Source organism: Vicugna pacos, chromosome 1 (genome assembly GCF_048564905.1).
Source record: "Vicugna pacos chromosome 1, VicPac4, whole genome shotgun sequence".
NCBI classification, from domain to species: Eukaryota; Metazoa; Chordata; class Mammalia; order Artiodactyla; family Camelidae; genus Vicugna; species Vicugna pacos.
Window position 1 is genome coordinate 79,367,731 of NC_132987.1, and position 26,522 is coordinate 79,394,252.

The 26,522-nt window shown below is 36.5% G+C and overlaps 1 protein-coding gene across 2 annotated transcripts in view; it reads right to left on the minus strand.

The window, feature by feature from the left end:
* The window catches only part of ALCAM (activated leukocyte cell adhesion molecule), a 184,823-nt gene that overhangs the window by 39,499 nt on the left and 118,802 nt on the right, over positions 1–26,522 (minus strand). For both annotated transcript variants that reach the window (XM_031672187.2, XM_006208026.4), the window contains exons 2-3: positions 6,630–6,730; positions 2,716–2,935 (exon numbers count right to left, since the gene is read on the minus strand). In XM_031672187.2, the coding sequence (XP_031528047.1) occupies positions 2,716–2,935; positions 6,630–6,730 (321 nt within the window). The remainder of the gene's footprint in view (positions 1–2,715; positions 2,936–6,629; positions 6,731–26,522) is intronic.

Here is a 26,522-nt window from a genome sequence, read left to right on the forward strand (position 1 = left end):
CACAGAGCCAGATCTCCTGAATGACCAGTTCAGTGATTTTTTTTCCACTTATATCACTGACTGCCATTTAGTTCTAAGTCAATCTATTTGACTTCTAAGACTTTTGCACCATCAATGGAATGAATCTCTGGGAACTTTTAAAGTTCTCTTGCCATGGGATGGTTTTATTAACTTCAAATGTGCATTAAATGCAGACAGCAAATAGTTTGATTTTGATGCCAATCAACTACCAAAAAAAAAAAAAAAAAAGCCATGTTGGTGACAAAGCATGTGACTTTTTTTGGAGTCGGGCTGCTTTATGGACCTGATTCCTTTTAACTGAGGTATAGCTTAAAGCCAAATAAACAAACCTACACTGGAGGTAATAAGGCCATCAGTCATGGCCTCTAGTTTGAATAGAAGCAGTGTGACTTTGCTCATGAGGAGGGTATTCTGCCACACGCTGATCTGCGATTAGCTCTCCTTAACCGTACTTGTTTTGCGGTACACAGTGCCTGTTGCTAGGTGACTCGACAGGAGGAGACAGAGGATTGATTGACGAGCCTAGTAACTCTTAAGTGACGGCAGTATGTACATGCAGGGAACGAAGCCTCCATGTCACAGCTGCTGTTTGCTTCACTAAAAGTGACCCAAAGTAAATTCATGATGTTTGAAAAAGCAAAGCCCCTATACGCTCTTGCAAACACGCCCTTTATCGTGAGCTGTGCTGTTCATCTAACTGGACTTGGAGGGTCCCACAGTTTCCAGGATAAAACCCCATTTTCATTAGTGTGTAACTTGTCTATTTAAATTATCCCTGGCTCAGAGCCTGGAATGCAAATTCCATTTCTGAGAATCACTTTGTTTTCAATGACATTCAAGAAAGAAGAGGGTGGGGGGGGTGCTGATAGTATGCAGGGTGTGAGTTTGTTTTCACAATCATAGAAATCCTCTGTACTCTGAAACAGCTGACAGATTTAATTGAATTCGGCCAACTGAATTTTTGTTCAGTATGGTATTTTAAAAACTTACATTTTGAAAATTGTCACAAATGTTTCTTCTAAATGGAACAACCCGGATTTTCTCAACTTTCCTGTACACTGCCTTGATATTTGGTAATTTTAACACAGTAACAAGAGAAAACTGAAAGTGACAAATCAATACACATAACCTTTAGAGTGCTGTGACTTAATCTCTGTACCTCAGTACGTTCCTGTTGTATACTTCTATTTATGACGTCACGGCCTCATTAAAAAATTTTGGTTGCTCTCTTTAGAAAAAGTGTTTCTAGCAGTGCATCATCCATCTTCCTAATAGCATCAAAGTGAAACAAAAGAAAAGAAAGGGAAAAAGTACATGGGACATTGGCAAATACAGGATGCAAATTATCTGGTGTGTTCAGTGGGATGGGACATGACCGGGAAAACCCTGGTACTTAGTTTGATTCATAAAATGATTGAGAAGAGTGGATGGCTTCTGGAAGGTGCCTTCTAAGCTGAAAGCTAATCAACTGAAACGTGTAATATGCTTTTACAAGGTTCTTCTGGAGAACAAAGGTTCCTTTGATAGTATAAGCACTCTTTGAATCCTTGTCAGGAGCCCACAGGAGCTTTGAAGTCTATATAAATGCTTAAGGGACCGTCCCAGTTAGCTGCATAGGCAATTACAAGAGAAACAGGAAAAATCCAGTTACTGGCTGGAGCAGCAAGGCCCTCTGGGTTTCTTTCTTCCCTGTTTATTTTAATAATTTCTAGGTGCTGTCAAGTTATCAGAAAGCAGAGGGGAAAACTGAAAATCGAGGTCTTCTTCCCCAATTAAAAAAGACAAGCATTCTAAAACTTTTGAGACCTATTTTTCTCCTTCTAATTTCTAAGATACAATGATGTAATGAGGGTGGGACTCTTTATTTGACTATTAAAAGATGAAGTGTTTTCATTGGAACTTCTCAAGTCATTCATCTGCATAGCCATTTGCACACTAACATTAACTAGGTATTATCATTAGGCAAAGCAACTTGCAGTAATTACTCCAAGTTTCTCCTACAACCTTCTCTTCTACCCCTACTCTGTTTTTTCCTCTTGATGTATTTCACATACACACTCAGCGTGTGGAGAACTTCTTTATTTCAGGGCAATTTTCTAAACTACCGGAACACTTTCAAGAAGTAAATCAGCAAACATTAAGCATTAAAGGTCAGGATGTGTGTGTGTGTGTGTGTGTGTGTATGTGTGTATGTGTGTGTGTCCATATATATGTAGAAGGCTTATATATTTCGCTTGTATTTTGCTATTTTTATATATCAAAAGACAATGTATGGTTCAGCCTAATGTACATGTATATGTAGGCATGATATGTATGATTATGTGTATATATCATGTATCTCTGTGTGTGTGTGTTTGTGTATACATATATCACAGAACATTTATTTGTGCATGTCAGTGAAAGTAAGTATCACAGGCCAGGTTTCATTTAGTAGTACTTCATATCACAGGAAATTTCACCCGACAAAATGATAGAATATTCTTATAGTTCCTCACTGCAAAGCTCCTATTCGAATTTCAAGGATTTTTGTTTTCCTCGCTGACAGCATGCACGAGCAGAAGGAAGATCTCTAGAAGTCCTCTCACATAGATGCCTGCTGTGGAGACACCACAGGGTTCACAGCCTTCTTTCTAAAGAACATTTCCTAGCACCAGTCGTCAACCCTGCTTAGCAGCTGCACTGCGGGCTACTTACTGAACACCTTGACCACTGCAGGGGCCTCAAACACGTTGTCTTCCGTCACTAGCATGCACACAAATCTCTTTTCATCACCGATCCTTGCGTCGCTGATCGACAAGGTGTAGTTTTCATAGAGGCTCAATCTGTCTTTGTATTCTGGTACATCATCATACTGTACACTCTTCTTCGTCGAGGACCTGAAGGCAATAAATACTGGGGAGCCATCCGGCTTTTCCTAAAGATTAAGATAATAATACATTTTTAAAAACAGGTGTATTCAGATGTCTCAGGATGACAACCAGAACAACAAAATTTCCTTGGCCATATTATTCCACCAATATTTGTAGTTCTGCCCAAGAAGAAGAATTTCGGATATGAGCCTCCCATAAATCTTTGGAAGAGAAAACTACTCTTCACAAGAGAAGCCGTAAGTTCTTTTACTGGCATCAACTGAAATATAAGAAAATGAGAGGATAGAGCTTTAGGAATCTGAGCTTTTCTCGCATCTGGAGGACAGAATTAGTAACTGTTTTGAAACTGACAAGGGCTGGCCTTATGTCTGATATGAAAGAAGAAAATGGATGAAAACAAACCTATTAGTGTTATGTTACAAAATGACTTTCAGCTAACTATCACAGCAAGCACACACTTGAGCTGCAAACACTCATTTAAAAATCTTGGGCAATTATATTCTGCATGTTCATTACTTTGATCTGCATACTTTAAACATCCACACCTCTCAGTTTTAGCCAGAATTGACAGAGCTGACCTTTACACATAACACAGTTTAACGAGTCTTCATGGAGGAACAGTATTTGCCCTTGTGAAACGATCATGTCCATTAAGGAACAGAATCAGATTAATCACTAAAATCCATAGTTTTGCTACCTGAGTCATAAAAGTTAGCTCAAAGGGCTTTATATAAAAACTCATTCCAAAAGAAAACATAATCTGGCATACACAATTATGCCAGAGCACTGAGATACAGACTTCATTTCTTCCCCTGCTCCCACAAACATTCTCTTACCTAATAAGCAATAACCTAAAATAAGGGCCAATCTGTCTTCTATATGCTTTGCAAGGCCTTTGTTGATAAAATGTTTTAAAGTGCATGACAAATTCCAAGGTGCTATGGGGGTAATATTTTTAAAAAATATTAATATTTATACTGTTATGGAGTAAATATTTGTGTCCTGCCCCAAATTTATATGTCTAGGTCCTAATCCCCACTGTGATGGTATTTGGAGGCAGGGCCTTTGCAAGGTAGTTAGGTTTAGATGAGGTCACGGAGATGGTGCCCTCATGATGAGATCAGTGCCCTTATAAGAAGAGGAAAAGACATTAGCTCTCGCTCGTTCTCTCTCCATGAGAGCACAAAGAGGTCATGTGAACACACAGCAAAGGACAGCTCTCTACAAATCAGGAAGGGGGCCCCCACCAAGAGCGGAATCTGCCAGTGCCAGCCTCCAGAACCACAAGAAGTAAGTGTCTGTTGTTTAAGCCGCACGGTCCGTGGCATTTTGCTCTAGCAGCCCACGCTAAGACAATGACTAAGTTAACCTTGGAGTCCAAGAGTTCTTGTTGGTTGACTATCTGAATATATCAATACTATTCTCATTAAACCTTTTGATTTTGTCACAGGTTTACAACGCAAATCCTTGCCCTACATCATTCCTTCATTAAGAGAAATATGTTAGACCAGTACCTTATATTTCCATATTTATTCACTTATGCAAGAAATAAGTCATCAAACTTTAATAGCTATTAATTAGTAACTATACACCAGGTACTTTCTTTGGGCTTCCCATGCATTAATGGATGTAATACTCACAACAACCCTGTAAACTAGACTTACAACATTGGCTCCATTTACAGATTAGACAATGGAGGCAGAGGCTGGTTAAATAGCTGGTCTAAGGCCCCAGCTAGTGTATCTCAGCAGCACCAAGACTGGAGCTTCACAGCCTGGCTCCGTTAATACTGCACTATATCACTCTCGACAGAGACGCCTCTTCTGTACCAGCAAGAGAGAAGCCGGTGCTGGTGAGGAGGTGGTGGGAGTAGAGTGGGCAGGGCTGCACAGGGAGCTGTGATCTCCATTCGTGGGGAGGTTACCGTGCAGTAGGGGAGAAACGAATCCATCTTACCTCAGTGTTTGCTCCCTTTCACTCCTTTCAAATCTGCCCTCTGTCTCAGGTTACAACCAGTTAGAGGTTGTGCACTGTGTCTGCAAATCCAGACTGCTTCTAGAGCATGTGGTACCTCACATGTATCTCATCAGTTTATTCCTGAAGCTTCCTGTTTCAGTAACGATTTGAAAATGGCAACTATTGCTAGTTTCCACTGCCATTGTGCCACTTCACTTTGGGTGAAAACTGTTCCCTGGGCTATCATTGGGAACGTCTATGATCACAGAAGTTTTTCACCACCTGTATTCCATTTTTCTAGGCACTAAGTTTGACTCCAGGGTGAATTAGATGGTAGTCTCCCAGACCTTTGGAATTTTAGGGGTACAGACAGACTTCGTCCACATAGGCCTCACCTTCATTTTCCCATCTTTATCAGGAACCAGAAATAGCTCAGAATTACCTGCTGTGAGCCGGATGACGGGGGGGGAGAGCACAGACGGTGCTTGCGGCCTCTCCTCCTCCTGCTTCCAGCTGCCTCTCTAGAGCTTAGCAGCCCCACCATCCTAATAGCTTACCCTCTTCACACAATTACCATGTGCCAAGAACCAGGGAAGTATTCTGATAAGAGTCACTGCATGTAACCCTCAAAACAGTGTAAGGAAGACCATCATCATTCTCACTTTATCCTTGATCAAATGGGGATTAATCTACTTGTCCAGAAGCCCACAGAGAGTACACGGTAGAACTTGTCAGACTGACTCCAGCCAGACCCCTATTTTAAAGTACCGTGTCATACCACCCTTAGGGTCTAACTTATGCACATTTCTATTCTGCAGAAAATTCATTCCTGCAGGTATCTGAGTGGAAAAAATGGTGTGGTTCAATAAACCTAAGAAATGTGCCAAATTCAGACAATTCATAATGTATCTTAATATAGCAAAGGCTCTGAGAAGTATTGCAATAAAAATACTTCTGAAAAATTATTTGACCATCAAATATTTTCCTATTCAAATACCTTTTAACATTTCAAGGAAGTAGGGAAAATGTGCCAATTGTGTTCCGTGAAACATGTCGGCTTTAATCTTGCAAACTATTGGGAGTCTCTTGAAAATTGTGCCACACAGACACCTTTTGTTGGTTTTGGCAATTGAATTAGGATATTTTATCAGTCAGAGCTACCTAGCCTTTCCATCTCACCTACTGCGATATTACCCTCCATTTCCAGACCCATCTCTACCTTGCTACCTGAGAAAATGATTTTGTTATCTGCAAGAAATGAATAAAATAAGCAGTGTTAAATTTAAAAAGGACCAACCATATCAACTCAGTTCTAAGACCAAGTACCAGAAACAGGCTTCTAATGCAGGTGACTGATTCTGAGTGAGCATTTGGGTGATCTGGCTACTGTGCATCTTACCTCTGCAGTAACCACACCAAACCAAACAAAACAAGTACGTACAGAAAGGCTGCTGTCTTTCCCCAAGTTCTGTCCTATCTTCCACAAATTCTGCTCTGGAACTCCACCTTTTCTTCTGCCTTGAACACTTCAGCGTGAATACTGCAGACTAATATGATCTAAGAATTACGTGTTTGTTGGCTTTACTTTAAAATAGCCTTTGCTATGCAAGACTCAGGAATTATTCTTTTGGCATATTCAACACATTATTTCTACCTTCCTACATTTATACCCACAGTTGAATATTGCCATTATGTTCATTTGAAATTCACATTTACTCACAGAAGGAATTTTCTCTCAAACACTAGAGGCAATCAACCAAGTCCAAGGTAGGTCACACTTACATATTTCCATTTGCCAAACATGAGATTCTGAGGTACATCGAGTCGGCAAGGCATAATAATGGTATCTCCATACGCTGAGTTTACAGTGTACCATCCAAGACCTTCAGAAAAAAGAGAAAAAAGAGAGAGAGAGATTTTTAAGTGTTTCCTTGAAGTAACAAAGTAAACAACTTCAGTTCAAGATGCATGTCTTAATGAAGATTATTATAATTTTATCTTAAATGGCATGCAACAAGTATGTGGTTAGAACATATTTCCTATTTAAATATCAACAGGTCTTATTTAGCTACTAAGCCTTTGAATGTCACACAATTCAAATCTAGAGACCCCTCCCGTTTTGCCAGCGAATAGATAAGTAGCGTGTGACAAAGGAACAGAGTGGAATTTGAGGGTGTATTTTCTCCATCACTGTATTTCATAAGAAAAAAAAATTCACTGTATTTCATGGAAGTGTAGGGCTATACAAAGATTGACATGCTTAAAATTCTCAAAACTAGCTTTAAATAAACTTGTGTCTTTCGTTCAAAAATATTATCAAATTTAACTTCTGGAAAACTTTTTAAACTATTAAATACTAAGAACTTACACATAAAAGACTACAACTGGATTTTAAAGACAAGTAGGAGAATGAGCATTGAAAATGGCCTACTTTAGAGGAGCAATGGTTAAAACACTAGTTTTAATTTGAATTATACGTAAAATATTAACACAATAAGAATGTGTAGTATGAAAATTCTTTGGAAAGCGTTTACAAAGTGCTTGCCCTGCATTTTTGGTAGACAATCTAATTTTAGCTATAGCTGCTCCTAAGGTACAGAAAACTTCCTGGTCTTATTTAATTCTTTATTGAGAAAAACTATAAATGATAAATAATTAAGTTGTCAGCAATACTCACATTTTTGCATATATTAAAAAACACGCTATTCAAAAGCATGCTATATATTCATGAAATTAAAAAAAACAGGCATTTAACTTGGCAATAGTATAGTACTTAGGAAATATCTCAGATCTCTTTACTTTATTTTGTTTACAATTATCCTTAAGGTTAAATATTTTTACAATCAAATATCTGTTAAGATATGTCATAATTGGAGAGAGTGTGATGGAGCTATTTTAAACTGTGGAGGAAAAATGATATTTTGTCCACCAGGTGGTGCTAAAATGCAAAGCTAAGGCAATTTGCAACACATAAATAAGACCATCATAGGACTTTCTGAAGAAAGACAGGGTGGATACTATCTTTCACTGTTACTCATCAATCACAATATGTACAAAAATTTCAAGTAGGGATAAAATCATTAACATTAGTAAATAAAGAAAAAGGTAATAAAATTCCTATTTTAAAATTCTGTCAATTGAGGAAGCTACTTTTCTTTAAAGTAACTTTACTCCAGTGAACAAAAGCATTACAAAGAACACAAATTTCATGTAAAAATGCCACATAACAACTGGTTTCCAGCATATTAAATAAAGAATACAAAATATAAGCCATAAGAATGTGTTTTCATTTTGCTATTTGAGACAAAGGTTTTACTAAAACCGTTCATTATGTATTTATTTTATAATGGAAACATAATTTTTATCAATAATTTTTAATTGTTCAGTGTCCTCCATACTTTAACTTTAATTTCTTTTTATTTTAAACCAGTAAAGAGCATAAGACTGTAAATAAATAAATAGTCTCTTCAGCCTTGTTAAAATAAAAGTTGTGAGGGTTTAGACATGTGGCTGCAGACCGGCAAACCAAAGACAGTTAAGAAATTGCTTTATTTCATGGTACTCAACGGTGAAAAACTCAAAAGCTTCCCACTAAAATCTGGGACAAGACAAGGCTACCCACTCTCACCACTCCCATTCAACATAGTCTTGGAAGTCCTAGCCACAGCAATCAGGCAAGAGAGAGAAATATAAGGGATCCAAACTGGAAAAGAAGAGGTAAAAGTGTCACTATATGCAGATGACATGATACTATATATAGAAAAACCTAAAAGATCCACACAAAAACTACTAGAACTAATTGAAGAATTCAGCAAGGTAGCAGGTTACAAGATTAACGTTCAAAAATCAGTTACATTTCTTTATACTAATGATGAATAAATGGAAAAAAGAAAGTAAAGAAACAATCTCCTTTAAAATAGCACCCAAAGTAATAAAATAACTATTTTGGTATTTATTGGTAAATCTAACCAAGGAGGTGAAAGACTTATACACAGAAAACTATAAAACACTGATTTAAGGAAATTAAAGAAGACTTTAAAAAATGGGAAGATATCCCATGCTCCTGGATTAAAAGAATCAATATTGTTAAAATGGTCACACTGCCCAAGGCAATCTACAGATATAATGCAATCCCTATCAAATTAACCAGGACATATTTCACAGAACTAGAACAAATCATAGTAAAATTCATATGGAATCACAAAAGACCTAGAATTGCCAAAACATTACTGAAGAAAAAGAAAGAGGCTGGAGGAATAACTCTCCCAGACTTCAGACAATACTACAGAGCTACAGTCATCAAAACAGCATAGTACTGGTACAAAAACAGACATATGGACCAATGGAACAGAATAGAGAGCCCAGAAATGAACCCACAAACTTATGGTCAACTAATCTTCGACAAAGGAGGCAAGAATATACAATGGAATAAAGACAGCCTCTTCAGCAAATGGTATTGAGAAAACTGGACAGCAGCATGTAAATCAATGAAGCTAGAACACTCCCTTACACCATACACAAAAATCAACTCAAAATGGATCAAAGATTTAAACATAAGACAAGATACAATAAACCTCCTAGAAGAAAATATAGGCAAAATATTATCTGACATACATCTCAAAAATGTTCTCCTAGGGCAGTCTACGCAAGCAATAGAAAGAAAAGCAAGAATAAACAAATGGGACCTGATGAGACTTACAACCTTCTGCACAGCAAAGGAAACCATAAGTAAAACAAAAAAACAACGTACAGAATGGGAGAAAATTTTTGCAAATGAAACTGACAAAGGCTTGATCTCCAGAATATATGAGCAGCTCATACAACTTAGTAAGAAAAAAACAAACAACCCAATCCAAAAATGGGCAGAAGACCTAAACAAGCAATTCTCCAAGGAAGACATACAAATGATCAATAGGCACATGTAAAAATGCTCAATATCACTAATTATCAGAGAAATGCAAACCAAACTATAATGAGGTATCACCTCATACCAGTTAGAATGGCCATCATTCAAAAGTCCACAAATGACATACGCTGGAGAGGCTGTGGAGAAAAGGGAACCCTCCTACACTGCTGGTGGGAATGCAGTTTGGTGCAGCCACTGTGGAAAACAGTATGGAGATTCCTCAAAAGACTAGAAATAGACATACCATATGACCCAGGAATCCCGCTCCTGGGCATATATCCAGAAGGAACCCTACTTCAAAAAGACACCTGCACCCCAATGTTCACAGCAGTACTATTTACAATAGCCAACATGGAAACAGCCTAAATGTCCATCAACAGATGACTGGATAAAGAAGGTGTGGTATATTTATACAATGGAATACTATTCAGCCATAAAAACCAACAACGTAACACCACTTGCAGCAACATGGATGTTCCTGGAGAATGTCATGCTAAGTGAAGTAAGCCAGATAGAGAAAGAAAAATACCATATGAGATCACTCATATGTGGAATCTAAAAAAACAAAACAACAAAACATAAATACAAAACAGAAACAGACTCATAGACATAGAATATAAACTTGTGGTTGCCAAGGGGCTGGGGGGTGGGAAGGGACAGACTGGGATTTCAAAATGTAGAATAGATAAACAAGATTATACTGTATAGCACAGGGAAATATATACAAGATCTTATGGTAGCTCACAGAGGAAAAAAATGTGACAATGAATATATGTATGTTCATGTATAACTGAAAAATTGTGCTCTACACTGGAATTTGACACAACATTGTAAAATGACTATAACTCAATAAAAAATGTTAAAAGAAAACAGAAATTGCTTTATTTCACTTGTTTTTTTACAATACTTTGGATCCCAAATGTGGAAATGCTAGCATGTATTTTAAGATCTGTTCATACACTACACAGGGGCAGTTCTGCCAAGCCACGGAAACCATTTTGTGATTTAATATTTTGTTTTTCAATAGTATATATAGCAAGACACTTGACTACATAATGACTCCAAGATGATCTGGATCTATTCCTTAAATTATGACAGGACACGCACTCTAGTTATCTCTTACCATTATAAAAACACACATTCTTTTGACAACTGACGGCACTCTCGTGGCCAGTCACGGAATGAAAACAGTTTACAGAGCTTAGGTACCAATGAGGTGAGTCCTTTGCTAGGTACAGGGAAACAAAAAAATTCCTTTTTCAAAAAATATAATGGTTTGCTCTTTCTTACAGATCATTTTTCTTTCCTCTTCCATATAGAATTTTAATGCACTATATATACACCAAATTTTATAACTGATTTTGAAGCTGTGTGAATTTCAAGTACACAGTGTATTAGCATAATGAAAGTGCAGTTACAGCAGGGAAGGGATCATATATTTTTAATCTCTGTATCCCAGGGACAATGCCTGGCACTTAATGGGCATCTAATAAGACGATTTCTCATTTGAATCTTGTGGAGTCTCTTCCATTTTGGTTATTAAATTAACATCTTTGAAAATCAGGGAGGAGTTGACAACATTGGAACTTTGAAAATCCTTAATCCTACCACATACTGTAAAGGCTGTCATATATCGTCTCCATGGATATGTGTTTGGATGGCACTTTCTTACGTGAAGACAAACTAACACAAAGCAAAAGTTTTTATGAGTTTATGGATGAAACTACAGGAGAGAACATTTCTCCTGTCTCTTGCAAGAGAAATTAAGGATTGACGGTGCTCTGTGATTTGCCAATGATACTATGAAATATCTTTTTCCTTATTTGTGATGACCACAAAGCAGAGAGTTGTTTTTTTTAAGTATTTGCACGTTTATGGATTGAGTCTTTTAGTGACATGACAGTTTGATATCTAAAATTAGCCAGGACAGGACTCTTCACAGCATAGCAAACACGAGGGAAATAAGACATGTGACACTAATGAGGGCAGTAGGTAAAAGGGCAACAGTTACAGACAGAAACCCTGGTCCACAGACTGAGGGCAGAAGGAATGGCATCCGTTGGATGGCATTAGGAGCCACAGTCGTGATGATTTGAAAAATCATTTTCAAGTTTGCTATGATCATCAACTTTCCTCTTCGGGTAAGAGTATAATGACCCCCAGATTCATCTGATAGAAAGACTAGGGCTTGCATGTCTGGGAGAGCTAATATATCTAACACCCGAGGGATAGCGTACTGCAAAGACAAATGTGACTTGGTGATAAATTAGTGTCCTGATTTCTAGAGATGTCTCTGTCTTTGAGATGAAGTGCCAGTGACACCCAAAGACCTGCCAACACAAATAATTGTTTATAGTTTCCACAGAAGTAAGAGATTTCATCTTTGAATTGCCAGGTCTGAATTAAATTTAGTTTACTAGAATTCCCCTGCAATTTTCTCCCTATCATAGTAGTTGCTTAAATTATTCATGGTTTTGTAGCCTAGAGATTATTGGACACTACTGGAAATATAGAATGTCTATAATGTCCTTCCTCAAAGAGGCTAAATGTAAAAACTAGAATGTGTGTGTGTGCACAAGGGTATGCAGTTCTGTCTGGACATGTTAGATCTAAACTGGGCTAAGTCACTTTCTGTGTTAAGCGTGTACTAAAAACTTAAGGTAATATTATGAATTATTTGTTGCTATCAAAATGTCCTGATATAAAATAAAACATGAAAATGTGTTACATCTGAGAAGCAGTGTGCAATTATGTAATCATTCTTATGAAGCGTTATTAGCTAAAGATGAAAAAAAGCCAATAGAACTAGAAAGGCTACATAGGGGAATTCAGTGGGAATAAAATGAGCATAAGTCTGTTGACCAGATAATTCTGACACACAGAATTCTCAGGCAAGTGATCATAAAATACAAGATAATTATAGTTATGCATTTTATACAGCAAATAATTTAAAGAGGCACTGAAACAGACTCTGGTAAACTTTTGAAGTTAGGCGAACACTTTTTATTTCTAATTAAAATAATTAAACTAATAATTTTGGCCATATTTATGAGAGTTTCTTTTTCTATATAAAGTAATTCTTAAGGACTATCAAGGTCAGAGTCATCATTCTCTTTGCATCACTGACAAATAGACATTTGAGTTGAGGTCACTTAAAAATCAGAATCTGCTACCACATTTCAAGCAGAAGTAGAGCAAATAATATACAATAACACAGCCCCAGAATTCATTGGAGTCTATTTTACATGCTGTAATTTAGGGTGGTTAATTATGTTTTATTGCACTGATACTTTATAGCATCATAAGTTTTAAAGCATTTTTTTTTTAGGCTTGGAAGTCTGGTAGGTGCCATAGAAGGGTTAATCACCTTACAACTGGCTCAGAGCTCATGACATGAGAACTAAATTCCAGGTCTACAGAAATTTTAGAGAAATTTTTATTTGTGCAAATGAATGGTGGGGGACAAAGTAGGTAAAAATGAGAGTTATCCTTAGAAATTCCTTTCATATTTATTTGACTGATTTTTGACAGATAAACATGCTAGTGTCCCTGTGTGCTTTATTAATGAATTAAGATTTGTACAACTGTAATTAAAACAGGCAGTGTTTCTCAGCCTCACCACCACTGACATTTGGAGCTGGATAAATCTTTACCTGTCGGGGGCTGGCCTAGGCATGTTCAGCAGCATCCCTGTCTCTGCCCACCAGATGCCAGTAGCACCCGCTCCCAGCCTTCACAACAAGAAAGTCTTCAGGCCTGACAAATGACCTCTGGGAGGCAAAACTGCTGCCCCAGATCCCACCTAGTTGAGAACTATGGTTTAGACCTTCAACGATTGGCTGCATTCATTTAATAAAACTATAGTTTCCAAAAAAGGGATCGTTGTTGTAAAACAGAATCTTAGTGTGGAAGTGAAGAATCACTGAATATGAATGAAGGGATGGAGGCAGCAACGGCACATAACAACATCTGGTTATTATTAAATTTGTTTTCCTCGCAGAAATATATTATGTTAAACTAAAACAGGAGGATTGATTTCTGACTTTGAAATATTGGGATCCAACCCAAACCAAGAAATCACAAAAAAAATACTGTTTTAGCAAGTCTACTTCATGTACTATAATCAAGCACAAATTATACTGATAAACATACTATCTAAAGTGTACATACCACATATATTTTATTTAATATGATAAAATATCATAGTTCTACTAACAGAGGGTAAAGCTCATGCTTTTAAAGAGTCTTCCAAACCTAATTTTATAATTCAATGACACAAGGTTATCTTTTCTCATAATACCTCCCATAAGTTCATTAGAGTTTAAAATTTTTGTCAAGGTCATGCAATGTATAACAAGTAAGATTTGTTTTGTGTGTGTGTGTGTGTGTGAGTGACACAAGGGCCTATAATTCCCAAGTAACTTGGAATACATGGCAGGTGGGAGAAAACATCTGATGGAATCTAATGTCATTTTGAGAAACAGAGAAAACAGTTATTCAGCCTCCTTTTTCTTTTTCAATTTCCTTTCATCAACTTGGTAGTTGGAGGCCAAATTGGGTGTTTGCTGGATGTGAGGTAGGAATACATTTGTTCAAAATTCACTTTCTGCATTGCCTTTCAGAAGTATCATATATTATAATAGAAGTATAACTGTGTAATGCCAACGAATAAGACAAAGAGTAATTCTTCCTTCATCAAGACTTGTTGTGAGTGAAAAATAAGTCACAAAACAATAGAGTGTGACCCTTTGATCTTAAATAAATAAATACATAAATGCATATGAAAAAAAGTAATGCTCCCTTTCTCCTTCTCTCACTAGTTCCTACAATTCTGTAAATGCACTATATTAGATCTTTTAGATAAATGGTTACGCCACTGTGGAATAAATATTTAGATGGAAAAAGACCCTCTTACTAAATTATAAAATACTGCTAGTACTCAAGAATATGTTTTAATATATGTTCTTTACATGAGTTCCAAGTTTGGTATATTACAATGCTCAAAATATGTATCTTTTTAGTAGAGTACAGGTCAACGTAATAATCCATATTATGTCATAGAAGGGAGATCTGTAAAAACAATACAGTTTTAAAAATGCCAACATTTGCATTACGGTGCTGAAAACTAGCTTCTCAGTTTACCATATGCCTCATTACAGTCTAAGCACAGAATGATCTATGAGGCCAGATAAGTCACAATTCTTCCCCATTAGTTTAGGTTTTGTCCATCTCTGCTACACTTCTATCATTGTTCCTTGGGCCTGTCTGCCCTGGCTGAATTCCTACGTATCCTTCAAGGCCTACGTCAAAAGTCCGCTACTTACACATTCAATCATGCATCAAGTATTTACTGAATACCTACTACAGGCAAAGAGCTAGACACTCCTTGTAGGGGAAACGTATAGTAAAATAACAAGGCCTGCTCCTCCAGGAACGTGACAGAATTTGTATGAGCTGCTTAATAGGTAAACCAAGTGGTACGACCATGCAGCAATGAGCGTGGGGATATTGGTTAAGGCTTCTTAGAGGAAATTTCATTTGATCTGAACACTGAACAAAGGTTTCTATAAATTGGAAGATGAGAACTACTTCACCAGTTTATCATAGCCAGGAACCATGTAGACGCACTGAGTGATACTTGGTTTTCTCTCTCCTGGCAGACTCCGTTTTTTATTTTAATAATTTCTGCAGAGTAGATCTTTGATCTTCATAAGGAGTATGTCCTAAGACTGGCAGTTTTCCCAAATTCATAAATGCACATAAAATTTTCCTAATAAAATGCAATAAACTGTTAGATCTTTTTACTTTTTCTTTACATTTACCATCAGCACTAGCATTTGGATTCCATTGATTCCATTTGGGGTCCCTTTTAAATTATTAGCAGAAATTTTATTTAGAAATGATTTAAAAGCAACAGAAATGATTTAATTTGTGACCCTTAATTTTATTTTTGAGCAATGTCTTGTGAATTTTAAATTAGCAAACATACAGATTCTACTATGATTATTAGAATTTCTTAACTTGGGATCCATGAATGGATAAACGGGTGTCTATAAATCCTCTACAGTTATTTAAAAAAAAACCCAAATTGTGATATACTAAAACATCTGTTTCTACAGAAAGAGAATTCAAAGATTTCATCAGATTGTCAAAGGTAACTGAATAAAAAAATGAATGTTTGACGTTCCTTCTAAATTGAGTAGAACATATGGGAGCACAATTTGATGGTATCTATCAAATTCTAAAATGCGAATACCCTTTGATCTAGTCATTTTACCAGTGAGAATCCATCCTACAAAAAGTTTTTGCACAAGTGCATGATTATATACAAAGATCACACAGCATTATTTTGAATACTAAAAAACTGGATGAACCTAAATGTTCATTAAAACAGAAATACAAACCAGAGTGTATATCCACACGATGCTCTATATAAACTCACTGAAAATTAATGAGAGCCAACTACACTGTTTTTCCTTTGTTTTTGTATATATATTTCACTATTTATAATGTTTTATCATTCGTTCATTGGCTACTGAGTTCCCACGTTGTTCTAGGGTGTGCAACTGATTAAAAAAAAATCCTGCTCTCGTGGAGTTTAAATTCTAGACATATATATTTATTCGTGTATTTAAAAGTTCAATATCTTTTCAAAAAAGGGGGAGGTTATCAGCTTGATTTCTCCACTGTGCTGCACCCTGTTTGAAGGGAAAGTCTACATTTTATTCATTTCAGAATCCGCTGCAGCACCCTGAAGGCTGCAGGAGTTTAACAATAATGGGCAAAACAAAGCCCCTCTGCCGCGCACTGGGAGGAACTCTACGGATCATATTCTCACAGCCCATATTCTTCAGTTTGCACTGAACATCCCAGAAGACCATATACTATTCCTTGAAATTCTAGGGAAGCCAGCAAAGTGGGGGTTGGGATAGGGACTGTGGTGATTGGAAATCAATCTCCTAACATTGTCTCCCCCTCGAAAGCTATTTTTGCTTTAAAAAAAGCTTTTGAAGGGAATATAACATACATGCAAAACAGTGCAGTGATCTAGATTTACATCTGAAATGTTACCGAAAGCATGGGGATTTAGGGTTTCTTTGGCAACTCTCCTCACATTATTTGTTCTGAGAATGAGCGTGAGATTTCCTCACATTTGTCCTGCAGCAGAGCTCTGTGTTACCAAGCCATCATTCCTCAGTGATGAGTGTGACTGGGCCACGGGGTCTTTGTCAACGTGCCAAGACTCTGGTCCCTTCGTGGGGACACTCAAATAAAAACACTTAAAAACATATCATGCTCTGTGTGGGGGGCGGGCAGTGGGAATATGTTGAACCAGAAACTGTAAATTTGTATATGAAAAAAAAATACTATATTTTATTTCAAAATAGATTTTCATAGTGAAGGAGACTAAAGAAAATGCTTATATTTATTTTCCTTCATAGTTTACTCATTATAAAAATAAAAAACAATTCATGTAACTAATAATTTATGTAAGCTGAAGTTCATAAAATTGACTATTTCCTACTGTCATACTTCTCTCCTAATTATCAAGGCCTTGATGCCCTGTCTTTAAGGAGAGTCCACTCAGACAATTAATCAACACAATGACAATAATTAGTAGATTATTATTTTCCTTCTGTTTCTCTCCCCCAATTCAATTTACAGCATTAGTTGGTTCATTGTCTGTATCCAGATCCTGAGGACTTCACTTGGGAACCAGCTTAACTAAAGAGGTAGGTGGAAGAAACCAATATTTGAATACTCCCCCAGGTTAAAGTAATGCAAAGGAAAGATGAATACACTTATGCTCCATGGCTCTGAACATTTCCTCAGCATCAAAATCCGGGGTTTAACTACTTAAGAGTATGAATGGTAAAAAGTTACATTTTCCTGTGCATTTGGCCATATAAGTTGCATTGTGAACATGATTTAATTATTTTAGCAAGACAACAGCTGTACTGTATTCATGAAAACACTATCAACAGGAAAGCAGACACAACACTTCACAAAAGACCTTAATTGCATCATCTGAAGTAATGGAAACTTTTCGAATTTAGACTAGAGCCTGTCTTCAGAAAGTTCATAGCTATTGTGACATTATTAAATTTGTTTTCTGCAAATAATTTAATGCCATGACAACAAAAAGACTTCTTGATTTGACATAATCAAAGCTGTCCTTGATAACACTCCCCAACCCCCAAGTTACAAATTCTTAATAGCTTTGATAGTCCTCAAAATGCCTTAGAAAAAAATACATCACAAAGATTTTTAGCCAATAAGATCATCATTGTTTTCACAGAGAGCTTCTGTTAATAACAGCTTGTGCTAATTGTATTGCTTTAGCATTTAAAGTCATATTCAACAGCATTAGAGAGTTTTATCTTATAATTGAGGTAGTGAATTACTGAGACTAGCAAATAAATTGTCAGAGCTCCTGAACGAGCAGAGTACTAAAATTCTGCTTCTGGACTGAGTTCAGTGGTCTTGTTCAGTATGCCTGCTTCTGGTGTATTCCACATTAAGTATTCAGTGAGGTACCAAAAATGTTTACATAGGTTGAAACAGGTTTTTGCTCTTTTCTTCACATGAATCCCAATTAGCATTGCCTATGTCTCCTGAGGATATAGATTTGTACAATCAAACATGGTAAGTAATAAAGGTTAAAAAGCTATTTAATAGGTTTTCCCACATATTCGGTGCAGATTGCTGGCTGATTTCCAAGACTTAGATTTGTGTAAATTCCATGCTTTTAATTGACAACTCCCCACAGGAGTCGATAATGTAAGTTAAGGTCACAGGAAGAAAATGATGGCTTTCTATGGCATTTTCCCTTTGTAAAGAACTAAACTCAGCTTACTATGAAATCTAGTTTTCTGGCTTTGAGGAGGAAGGATAAACAGAAACATTTGTCTGACATGATTTTCGAAAGAGATTAAAACCATAGGAAAGATAAAATTTTTTTAAAAATTAAAAAATAAAAACAAATAGTTGTACACACTTAAGGACATCAGAGTAATCTGTTATGTGAAATGACATCATCTTCCAGCCTTAAGAAGATCCTATGTCACCTCAAGCACCAAGAAAGCATAGAAAACAATAGCCATTGTAGCTTGTCCACTCAGTGGAGTTACTCTGAAATGCATGAACTTAGACAATACTGTCATCTATTAATATTAACAATAACTTTTCATATATTCCATTTTCCCTGACAGTCATTATCCTTAGTTGATGAGTAGGAGGAAAATGGGAAAAAGAATTTAGGAAGGTAATGAGTAGAGATGAGAAATGTAGGAAGCTGTGTTGAAAGGTAGTTTTATCATGTCTAAGGGTGTCAGAATAGAGGAATATTTTTAAAGATCCCTTAAAATCTGAACCTGATCCAGTCTCCAGCTTTGAAACTCTCCCTTACTCCAAAGATTTTAACTTGCTGAATGCTTTGTCTTATAGCCCCTGAAGCCCATCATAACTTAAAAATGTGCCATATTTATGCTGTAATTTAGGAAATGGTTTAATGATCTGCAGCATTTCTGGAAGACTAGCCATCATGCATAAGGTGGCAAAAAACAAACAAACAAAAAAACACCTAGATATGAACAATTTCTTACAGAAGAAAAATGGCTCTTTTGCATTCAGTTGGCTTTCTGTGCTTGTTAAGGTTTGCATCTTATCTTACCTGCCTCTGTTTCACATCTTCACATTCTTATTTAAGCATCAACTAAATAGATGCTTCCTTTTTATTATTTAAGCAAAAAAAAAGTCTGTGAATCGACATTAAAACACAACCTCATAGACCTCTGATTGCAGGGAATGTGTAATTTACCAAGGACCCCAACTGCTGCACTCTAACCCATCACCATGTTTGTATCAGGGCCAAGCTTTCCAGGAGTTGTTCCCAGCTCAAGACTGAGCACAGCAGGGATACTAAGGTAGACAAGGTTCTTGGAGAAAAAGAGACTTCTCCAAACAAAATGGAAAACTGCAAATAACTGAGGAGGTAGGCATCTTTCAGATAAGGAACCAGAGGTATAATAAGGCTCTTTAATGTAGACAAGGCACACAGTTGACAGGCAAAGTAGCACTTTATCTATGCATTTCAAACACCTAGCACAGTAGAGATAATAGAGTGGACTACCAAGAAAAATCTACTGGATGAATAAAATGAAGGCTAGAATTCAAATCAAGTCTTTCCAACTTCAAAATCTGTCTTTCCTCTCCATCAAAAATACTTTTCACAATTACAACTTTTAAGTGAGTTGAAAATGTAAGTTCACAAAAAACCTGAACATGAATGTTTATAGTAGTTGTATTCATAATGGTCAAAATTTGGAAGCAACCAAGATGTCCTTCAGTAGGTGAAGGATAAACCAACTGTGGTACAGCCATACAATGAGATATTATTCAGCAGTAAAAAGAAATGATCTATCAAGCCATGAAAAGACACAAAGGAAACTTGAATATATATTGCTAAGTAAAAGAAGCCAATCTGATTAATATTTTGCATCAATCTGTATGACTCCAACTATATGACATTAAAGAAAAGGCAAAGCTATGGAAACCGTAAAAAGATCAGAGGTTGCCAGAGGTTTGAGGGGAGGAAGGAGGGGATGGATAGGTGGAGCTCAGAGAATTTTTCAGGCAGTGAAATTATTCTTATACTGTAATTATATATACAAATTATTATGCATTTGTCAAAACCCATTAAATATATAACATATATAAACTATAGACTTATAAAGTCTATAAATGATAGACTTTAGTTAATAATAATGTAGCAACACTGACTTCTCAGTTGTAACGAATGTACCACACTAATAACAGGGGAGTGGGGATGGAGAGGGTTGAAGGAGTACATGGGAACCCTCTACTTTCCATTCAGTTTTCCTGCAAACCTAAAACAGATTAAAAATACTCTATTAATTAAAAAAAATCAATGCACATAGTTTCTTCAGTCTACGGAATGCATTCTATATTTAGACAATCTCATTGAAATTCCCTTGGTTAAGGTGACGGGAAGGACATAAGCATCTGCAAGGGCAAAGCTTTGCATTCACCAGCAAAGGTGATAGTCTAGGCAGCTGAATCCCCAGGCAGATCTCTGCAGGTGCAGTGGTATCAAGACCTCTGCTGAATGGTGTTGTGGGTGGCCGTGCTGCAGCCCAGCAATGGCTGTTTTATGGTTATGGTTCCCACGTATTCCCAGTCCCACTGAGGTCCTAATACATTTGGTTCACTTTTCCATTTAAAAGAGACAATGTCTTTGATAATTTGTTCATGGTTACTGCTGAGAAAGATAATGACACTCAAAATTCCCCTAAACTGCATATTATAATGTTACCTCTTGGGCTCTGATATTTTTAACAGCTTTTGAAGACAATAGTGTCATTAAGGTTAAAAAAAGTTCACTGTTCTTACAAATTAAAAGAATACCAGGTTACAGAGATGAGCTGTGAGAGTCTCAGCAAGGCTTCACATTGTACCATCTCTTCTCTTTGTGAATCTCATTTGAGTTCTATAACTGAAAATACTCTCCAAAAATCTATATTAGAGACAAAAAAGAAAAAGAAAATACTCCTAAAGCTTCCTCCCAGGAAGTAATTAATTAGAAAACAAACAAACCAAACAGAAAAGACTGAAATGCTTAGACTGTGTTACTGTCTGAAAATCCAGTGATAATTTTCAAGTTAGTTCCTCCTTAAGAGTCCTACCCAAACATGCTGTTAGACTTCTTCAGCCGCAGTTCTACCTCTCTATGTATACTGAACAGATGATAAAGAGCGTCTCTGGAATCAACTTTAAAATGCTTTTTTTTTTTTTTTTTTTTTTTACCATTTTTGAATTGCCAGCAGCCTCAACATACAAATATAATTACTGGTACATGTTCAATCAGTAAGCATATATTAAACACCTTATAAGTAATCAGTATGACTTTAGATTTTGTTATTCATAAATCAATTGATTCTTCCCTTCAATTTTAAAAGCCAGAAGCTATTCAGCAAAGGAAATTTCTAACCCAACATCTTATTCAAGAGTCGCCCAAGGTAAACAGACATGGTCAATGAAAATAACTGAGACACAGGTACTTCAGAAAGATATTCTCAAGAAAATGTGCTACTCATTCTAAAATCTTTGTAGCCAAAGACAATTTAGGGTGATGTATACAGGAAAACCAGTGCAATTTACTGAAAATGGAAAACTGCATGGGTCTAATAGACTACAGTAAATACGTGGTAAACATTTATCCAATTTTGTTGGTCTAAGCAAGAAACTGTAAAAGATACATGCTAAACATCAAGAGCCACAGGGTGCATCTCAGTGTAAGGTTTTTTTTTTTTAATTTATTGACCAGTGCCAAATTTTCCTTAATTTTTTCTAAGAATTTTTTTCTATGAACTTTTAAAAATCAAATATCCCTTAATTCAAAGATTCTATTTCATATTAATTTAAATACATTTCACTTAAAGCAACTGATTGGCTACAACGTTTCAGGTACTGTATTCCTGCCAGACATACAAACATAAAGAGGTTATTTATTCCAAGGAGGCTAAATTTTGAAGAGGCAACTGAAATAGAACTAGCAGCCCAGCAGAGCCGTGAAGCCATGGTCTCTGGACTCAGGCGGCGTGGGTATGATTCAAGCCCTGCTACCGATAAGGTAAGTGACCTCCAGAGAGCTGCTTAACCTGCGTGCGCTCATGTCTCCCAACTATTAAAGGGAAGATAATAATAGTACCAAGCTCATAGGATTATTGCGAATAGTAAATAAACTTATATGTATAAGTTGCTTAAAAGAGTGCCTTTTATACAACAAATGCTCAATATATGTTAGCTATTATGAAAAGATGCTCCATATCATTAATCATTAGGGAAATACAAATCAAAACCACAATATATCACTGCACACCTGTTTGGATGGCTAGTACTAAGAAGTCAAAAGCTAAGCGTAGGCAAGGATGTGGAGAAAACGGAACCCTTGTATATACTGTTAGAGTGAATGTAAATTGGTGCTGTCATCATGGTACAGTGCAGATAAAAACAGAACTATGATCCAGCCATCCTACTTCTGGGTAGATATTCAAGAAAACAAAGTTGCTGTATCAAAGCGATATTGTGCTTTCATGCTCATTGCAGCATTATTCACAGCAGCCAAGATATGTGAACAACTTAAATGCTTGTCAATAAAAAAAAGTGATACATACACACACTTTCACAAACATAATGGAATGTTATTCCACCTTAAAAAAGAAGGAAGGAGGGAAACTGCCATTGGTGACAACATGAATGAACCTAGACATTACAATGAGTGAAATAAGCCAGACACAGAAAGACAAATACTGCATGAGCTCACTTGTATGTAGAATATATATATATTTTAAAAGCCCAGTTCATAGAAACAGAGAGTAGCACAGTGGTTGCCAGGGTTTAGGGGACAGGGTAAATCAGGAGATACTGATCAAAGGGTAAAAACTTCCAGTTTAAAGATGAAAAGTTCTGGAGACCTAACGTACAAGTGATTACAGTTAATAACAATGTACTGTATACTTGAAATTTGCTCAGAGAGTAGATCTCAAAGTCTCACCCTCACCACACACACAAAGGCTAACAATGTGAGCTGAATAATTATGCTGACTAGCCTGAATGTGGTAATCACTTCACAAAGTATACGAACATGAAAACATCACATTGTACACTTCAAATAAATACAATTTTTATCTGTCAATAAAATCTCAATAAAGCTCAAACATGTTATCTATTATGTCTCTTTGTTTTATATTTAGTGGAATAAAGGAGATTGTGGGCCAAATGTTACAGGGGCAGAGGAGAGACTCATGAATGGACTGAAGGAGGCTTTACCCAAAAAAGGACATTCACATGGCCTTCAAAAGAAAAGGAGAATGGAGGAAACTCCATGCAGATGAAAGGCTGGGAGCAAGAGGCATGATCGTGTTCAGCCAGTGTGGCTGAGACTAAGGGTGTGTGAGAAGCAATGGGAGGAAATATAGCTGGGATGGTATAGCTTTGGGGGGTGATACCTGAATGCCCTTAAACAATAGCTTAAGGAATTTGGATTTTATCTTGTAAGGAATTTGGAAGCAATAAAAGGGTTTTTGGTGTATTTTAAGGATGGCAGTGAAGTGATCAGATTTCTGCTGATCACTTCTGCTGATTAGGGGTGGTGTGGAGGATAACCAGCTGGAGAAGGGACTAGGGGAAGGTAACCTTGTTAGAAAGGTGAAATGTTTAGAAGGTCATGTAATTACAGTGAAACAGGACTGGGAATGAAAAGGAGAAAGGACGGTGAAGAGGGGACATTTCCAAAGTGGAATCAATATGAACTTCAGGAAGTGGGATGCATCATGCAACTACAAAGTTCACATTTCCCAACTAGCTGAGGACACTGCTTACGTGAAGAACAGCTAATAGTTTGTCTCTGTAGAAGCACATCATACACTGTGTGAAATCACACACTCACTAGGCAAATAGGAAAGCTGTCTTTTTGTGTTAGCTCTTTGGAAAAAAGCTTGAGACTAAATAAGCAGAACAGTCCAAAGCAAATATTAACTCTGGTGGTGTTAGGTGCCTGGATTTCCAAACGAAAATTGTTAATGTAACACGTATTTTGGTTTTAAGACATGCAAGCCCTTTTCGATAAATGCTGCAAAATACAGAAAGAGAAAAGCCCAAGGTGCTAGAACTTAAATAGTCCTAAAGAAATCTTGCTGCCTTTTTTAAAAGGCTTTGTGCTTATCAATTAGAGCTTTGATTAAAAAAAAGCACAAAAATGAAATATAAATAGAAAGACCTACAATATCGTGTCACTAATTTTTCTTTTTTTAGAGCAGTTTCTGAACTCATTTGGGACTCCAGAAGTGTTTCTGCAAGCACTGAGAGTGGATCAAGGACCTCATGAAAAGCTCTGATATAAAGTACAAAGCCATGGCACTGTTACTGTTTAACATTCCAACTCAAGTGATAGTGTGACCACAGATGGTTGTCAAAGACTATTCCTGCTAATATCAGTTAATAGTAAATTGACTTGATGCACAATGCCTCTCCCATAAATGGAGAGAGTGAAAAATATTACCTATATATGTTTCAAGTATCGTTTCCAAAAGTCACTGGTAGCTGGGAGTTAGAAGCCTCTGGTGTTCCTGTCCTTCTTTCCCTGCTGTACAAAAGGGTAATTGAGCAATCTGTGCTTTGGTCTGCCAGGAAGTCAATCCATCCGACTAACCTGCACCTGCCTGGCTAATGGCCTTTCTCCTATTCACCACTCAGCTGCTTTTGTGCGATCTCCTTAAATGCCCTGACGTTAGGAAGTGATTTCCAAAATTATGGACTCGAGCCCCCGGGATCAGGGACTGTTGTGTTCACCCAGTTCTTCATTCTTAAAATGTCCGCCATTGATGTCATGTCGTAGATGACAAGATATCTTTATGAAAAATTCAGTATAAAATGTCAGTTCTGTAACTCATAGTTGAAAGAACAGTTGTGTAGGAGTCTAGGAACCTAAGTTCTTATCTCATATTTACCTCGAAATCATTGAGAATTTGCTTTCCTTAGCCTCCATTTATTCATATATAATATGACATAAAACAAGGCTTAAACATTCCAGGATTCACATTCCCCAATTTGGGAAAAGCATACAGTTAATTTTCAGCTGGGATTTGAAGCCATTTTACTTTTGTGTCTGGACTGGCAAAAACCTTAAAAAAAGAGAATATGTCAGATTTCTTATTTTTGCTTCACAACTTAACTTGCTATTAAAGTTTCCAATGAATACTTCAGTAACTTGACACTGAACAAACTTTGGTTTTGGTTTCTAACTCTGTATCAATTGATAGATGTTTTTAGATGTAACCTAAGTTTGCTTTAGATTGGTTACCACTGTCACTTAAGAATTATTGAACATTTTTATTACATTGCTTCAGCATGTAATATGCTTTAAGAATTGACATGTACCATGCTTTGTATCTTTCCAATAGTACTACCATTGATAACTTCATGAGTCTAGAAACAGTGTTGCTAGAAAATTCTGAACGAAGCATAGAATAATTTTATTTAAATATGGAACAAAATGAATTAGTATTATTTTATCTTAATTACTTCCATTATTGATAATGAAAACTTAACTGCATTTCAAAATTAGAGTAATACTTCATATATTCAGGATCATTCAGATGTAATTTTCTAGGTAATTAAAATTTAACCCCTTAGGTACCATATAGCTTTTACATTTTTAATTCTTTTAAATGGAAACATTTGTATCACGTTGCATACTGCCCTGACTCCAAGTCAAATTATATAATGCCTAACATTCATATAGTGCTTAAAAATGGACTTTCCAAGAAAATCACCTCTTAAACCAAATATTATTCAGAATATATATAAACTTTCTTGTGATAATTCAGTTATTTCTACAAGCATATACTGTGCTATAATTCAGAAAGGATCTTGGGACCCACTGAAGTGATTAAACCTATTTGCCATACTAACCAGCCACACCCCAACAAGATTTTGACATCACTATGTTTGTTTGGAACAATGTATCTTTTCTCTCACTATTCCTGTCAGTAGTCACTCTTGCTAATGATAACAGCTCATGTTTGCACAGCACTTCAGAGCCCACAAAGCACTTTCCCAGGCATTGCTCCATTTTGTGATTGCCTCATAGTCACTTTCCAATTTGCCACCAGGCCTTTGGAAACAAGATAATCAAACTTAAAAAGACATTCTATTTGAAGAGTAAACAGTCTCTGAGTGAGGGCCCC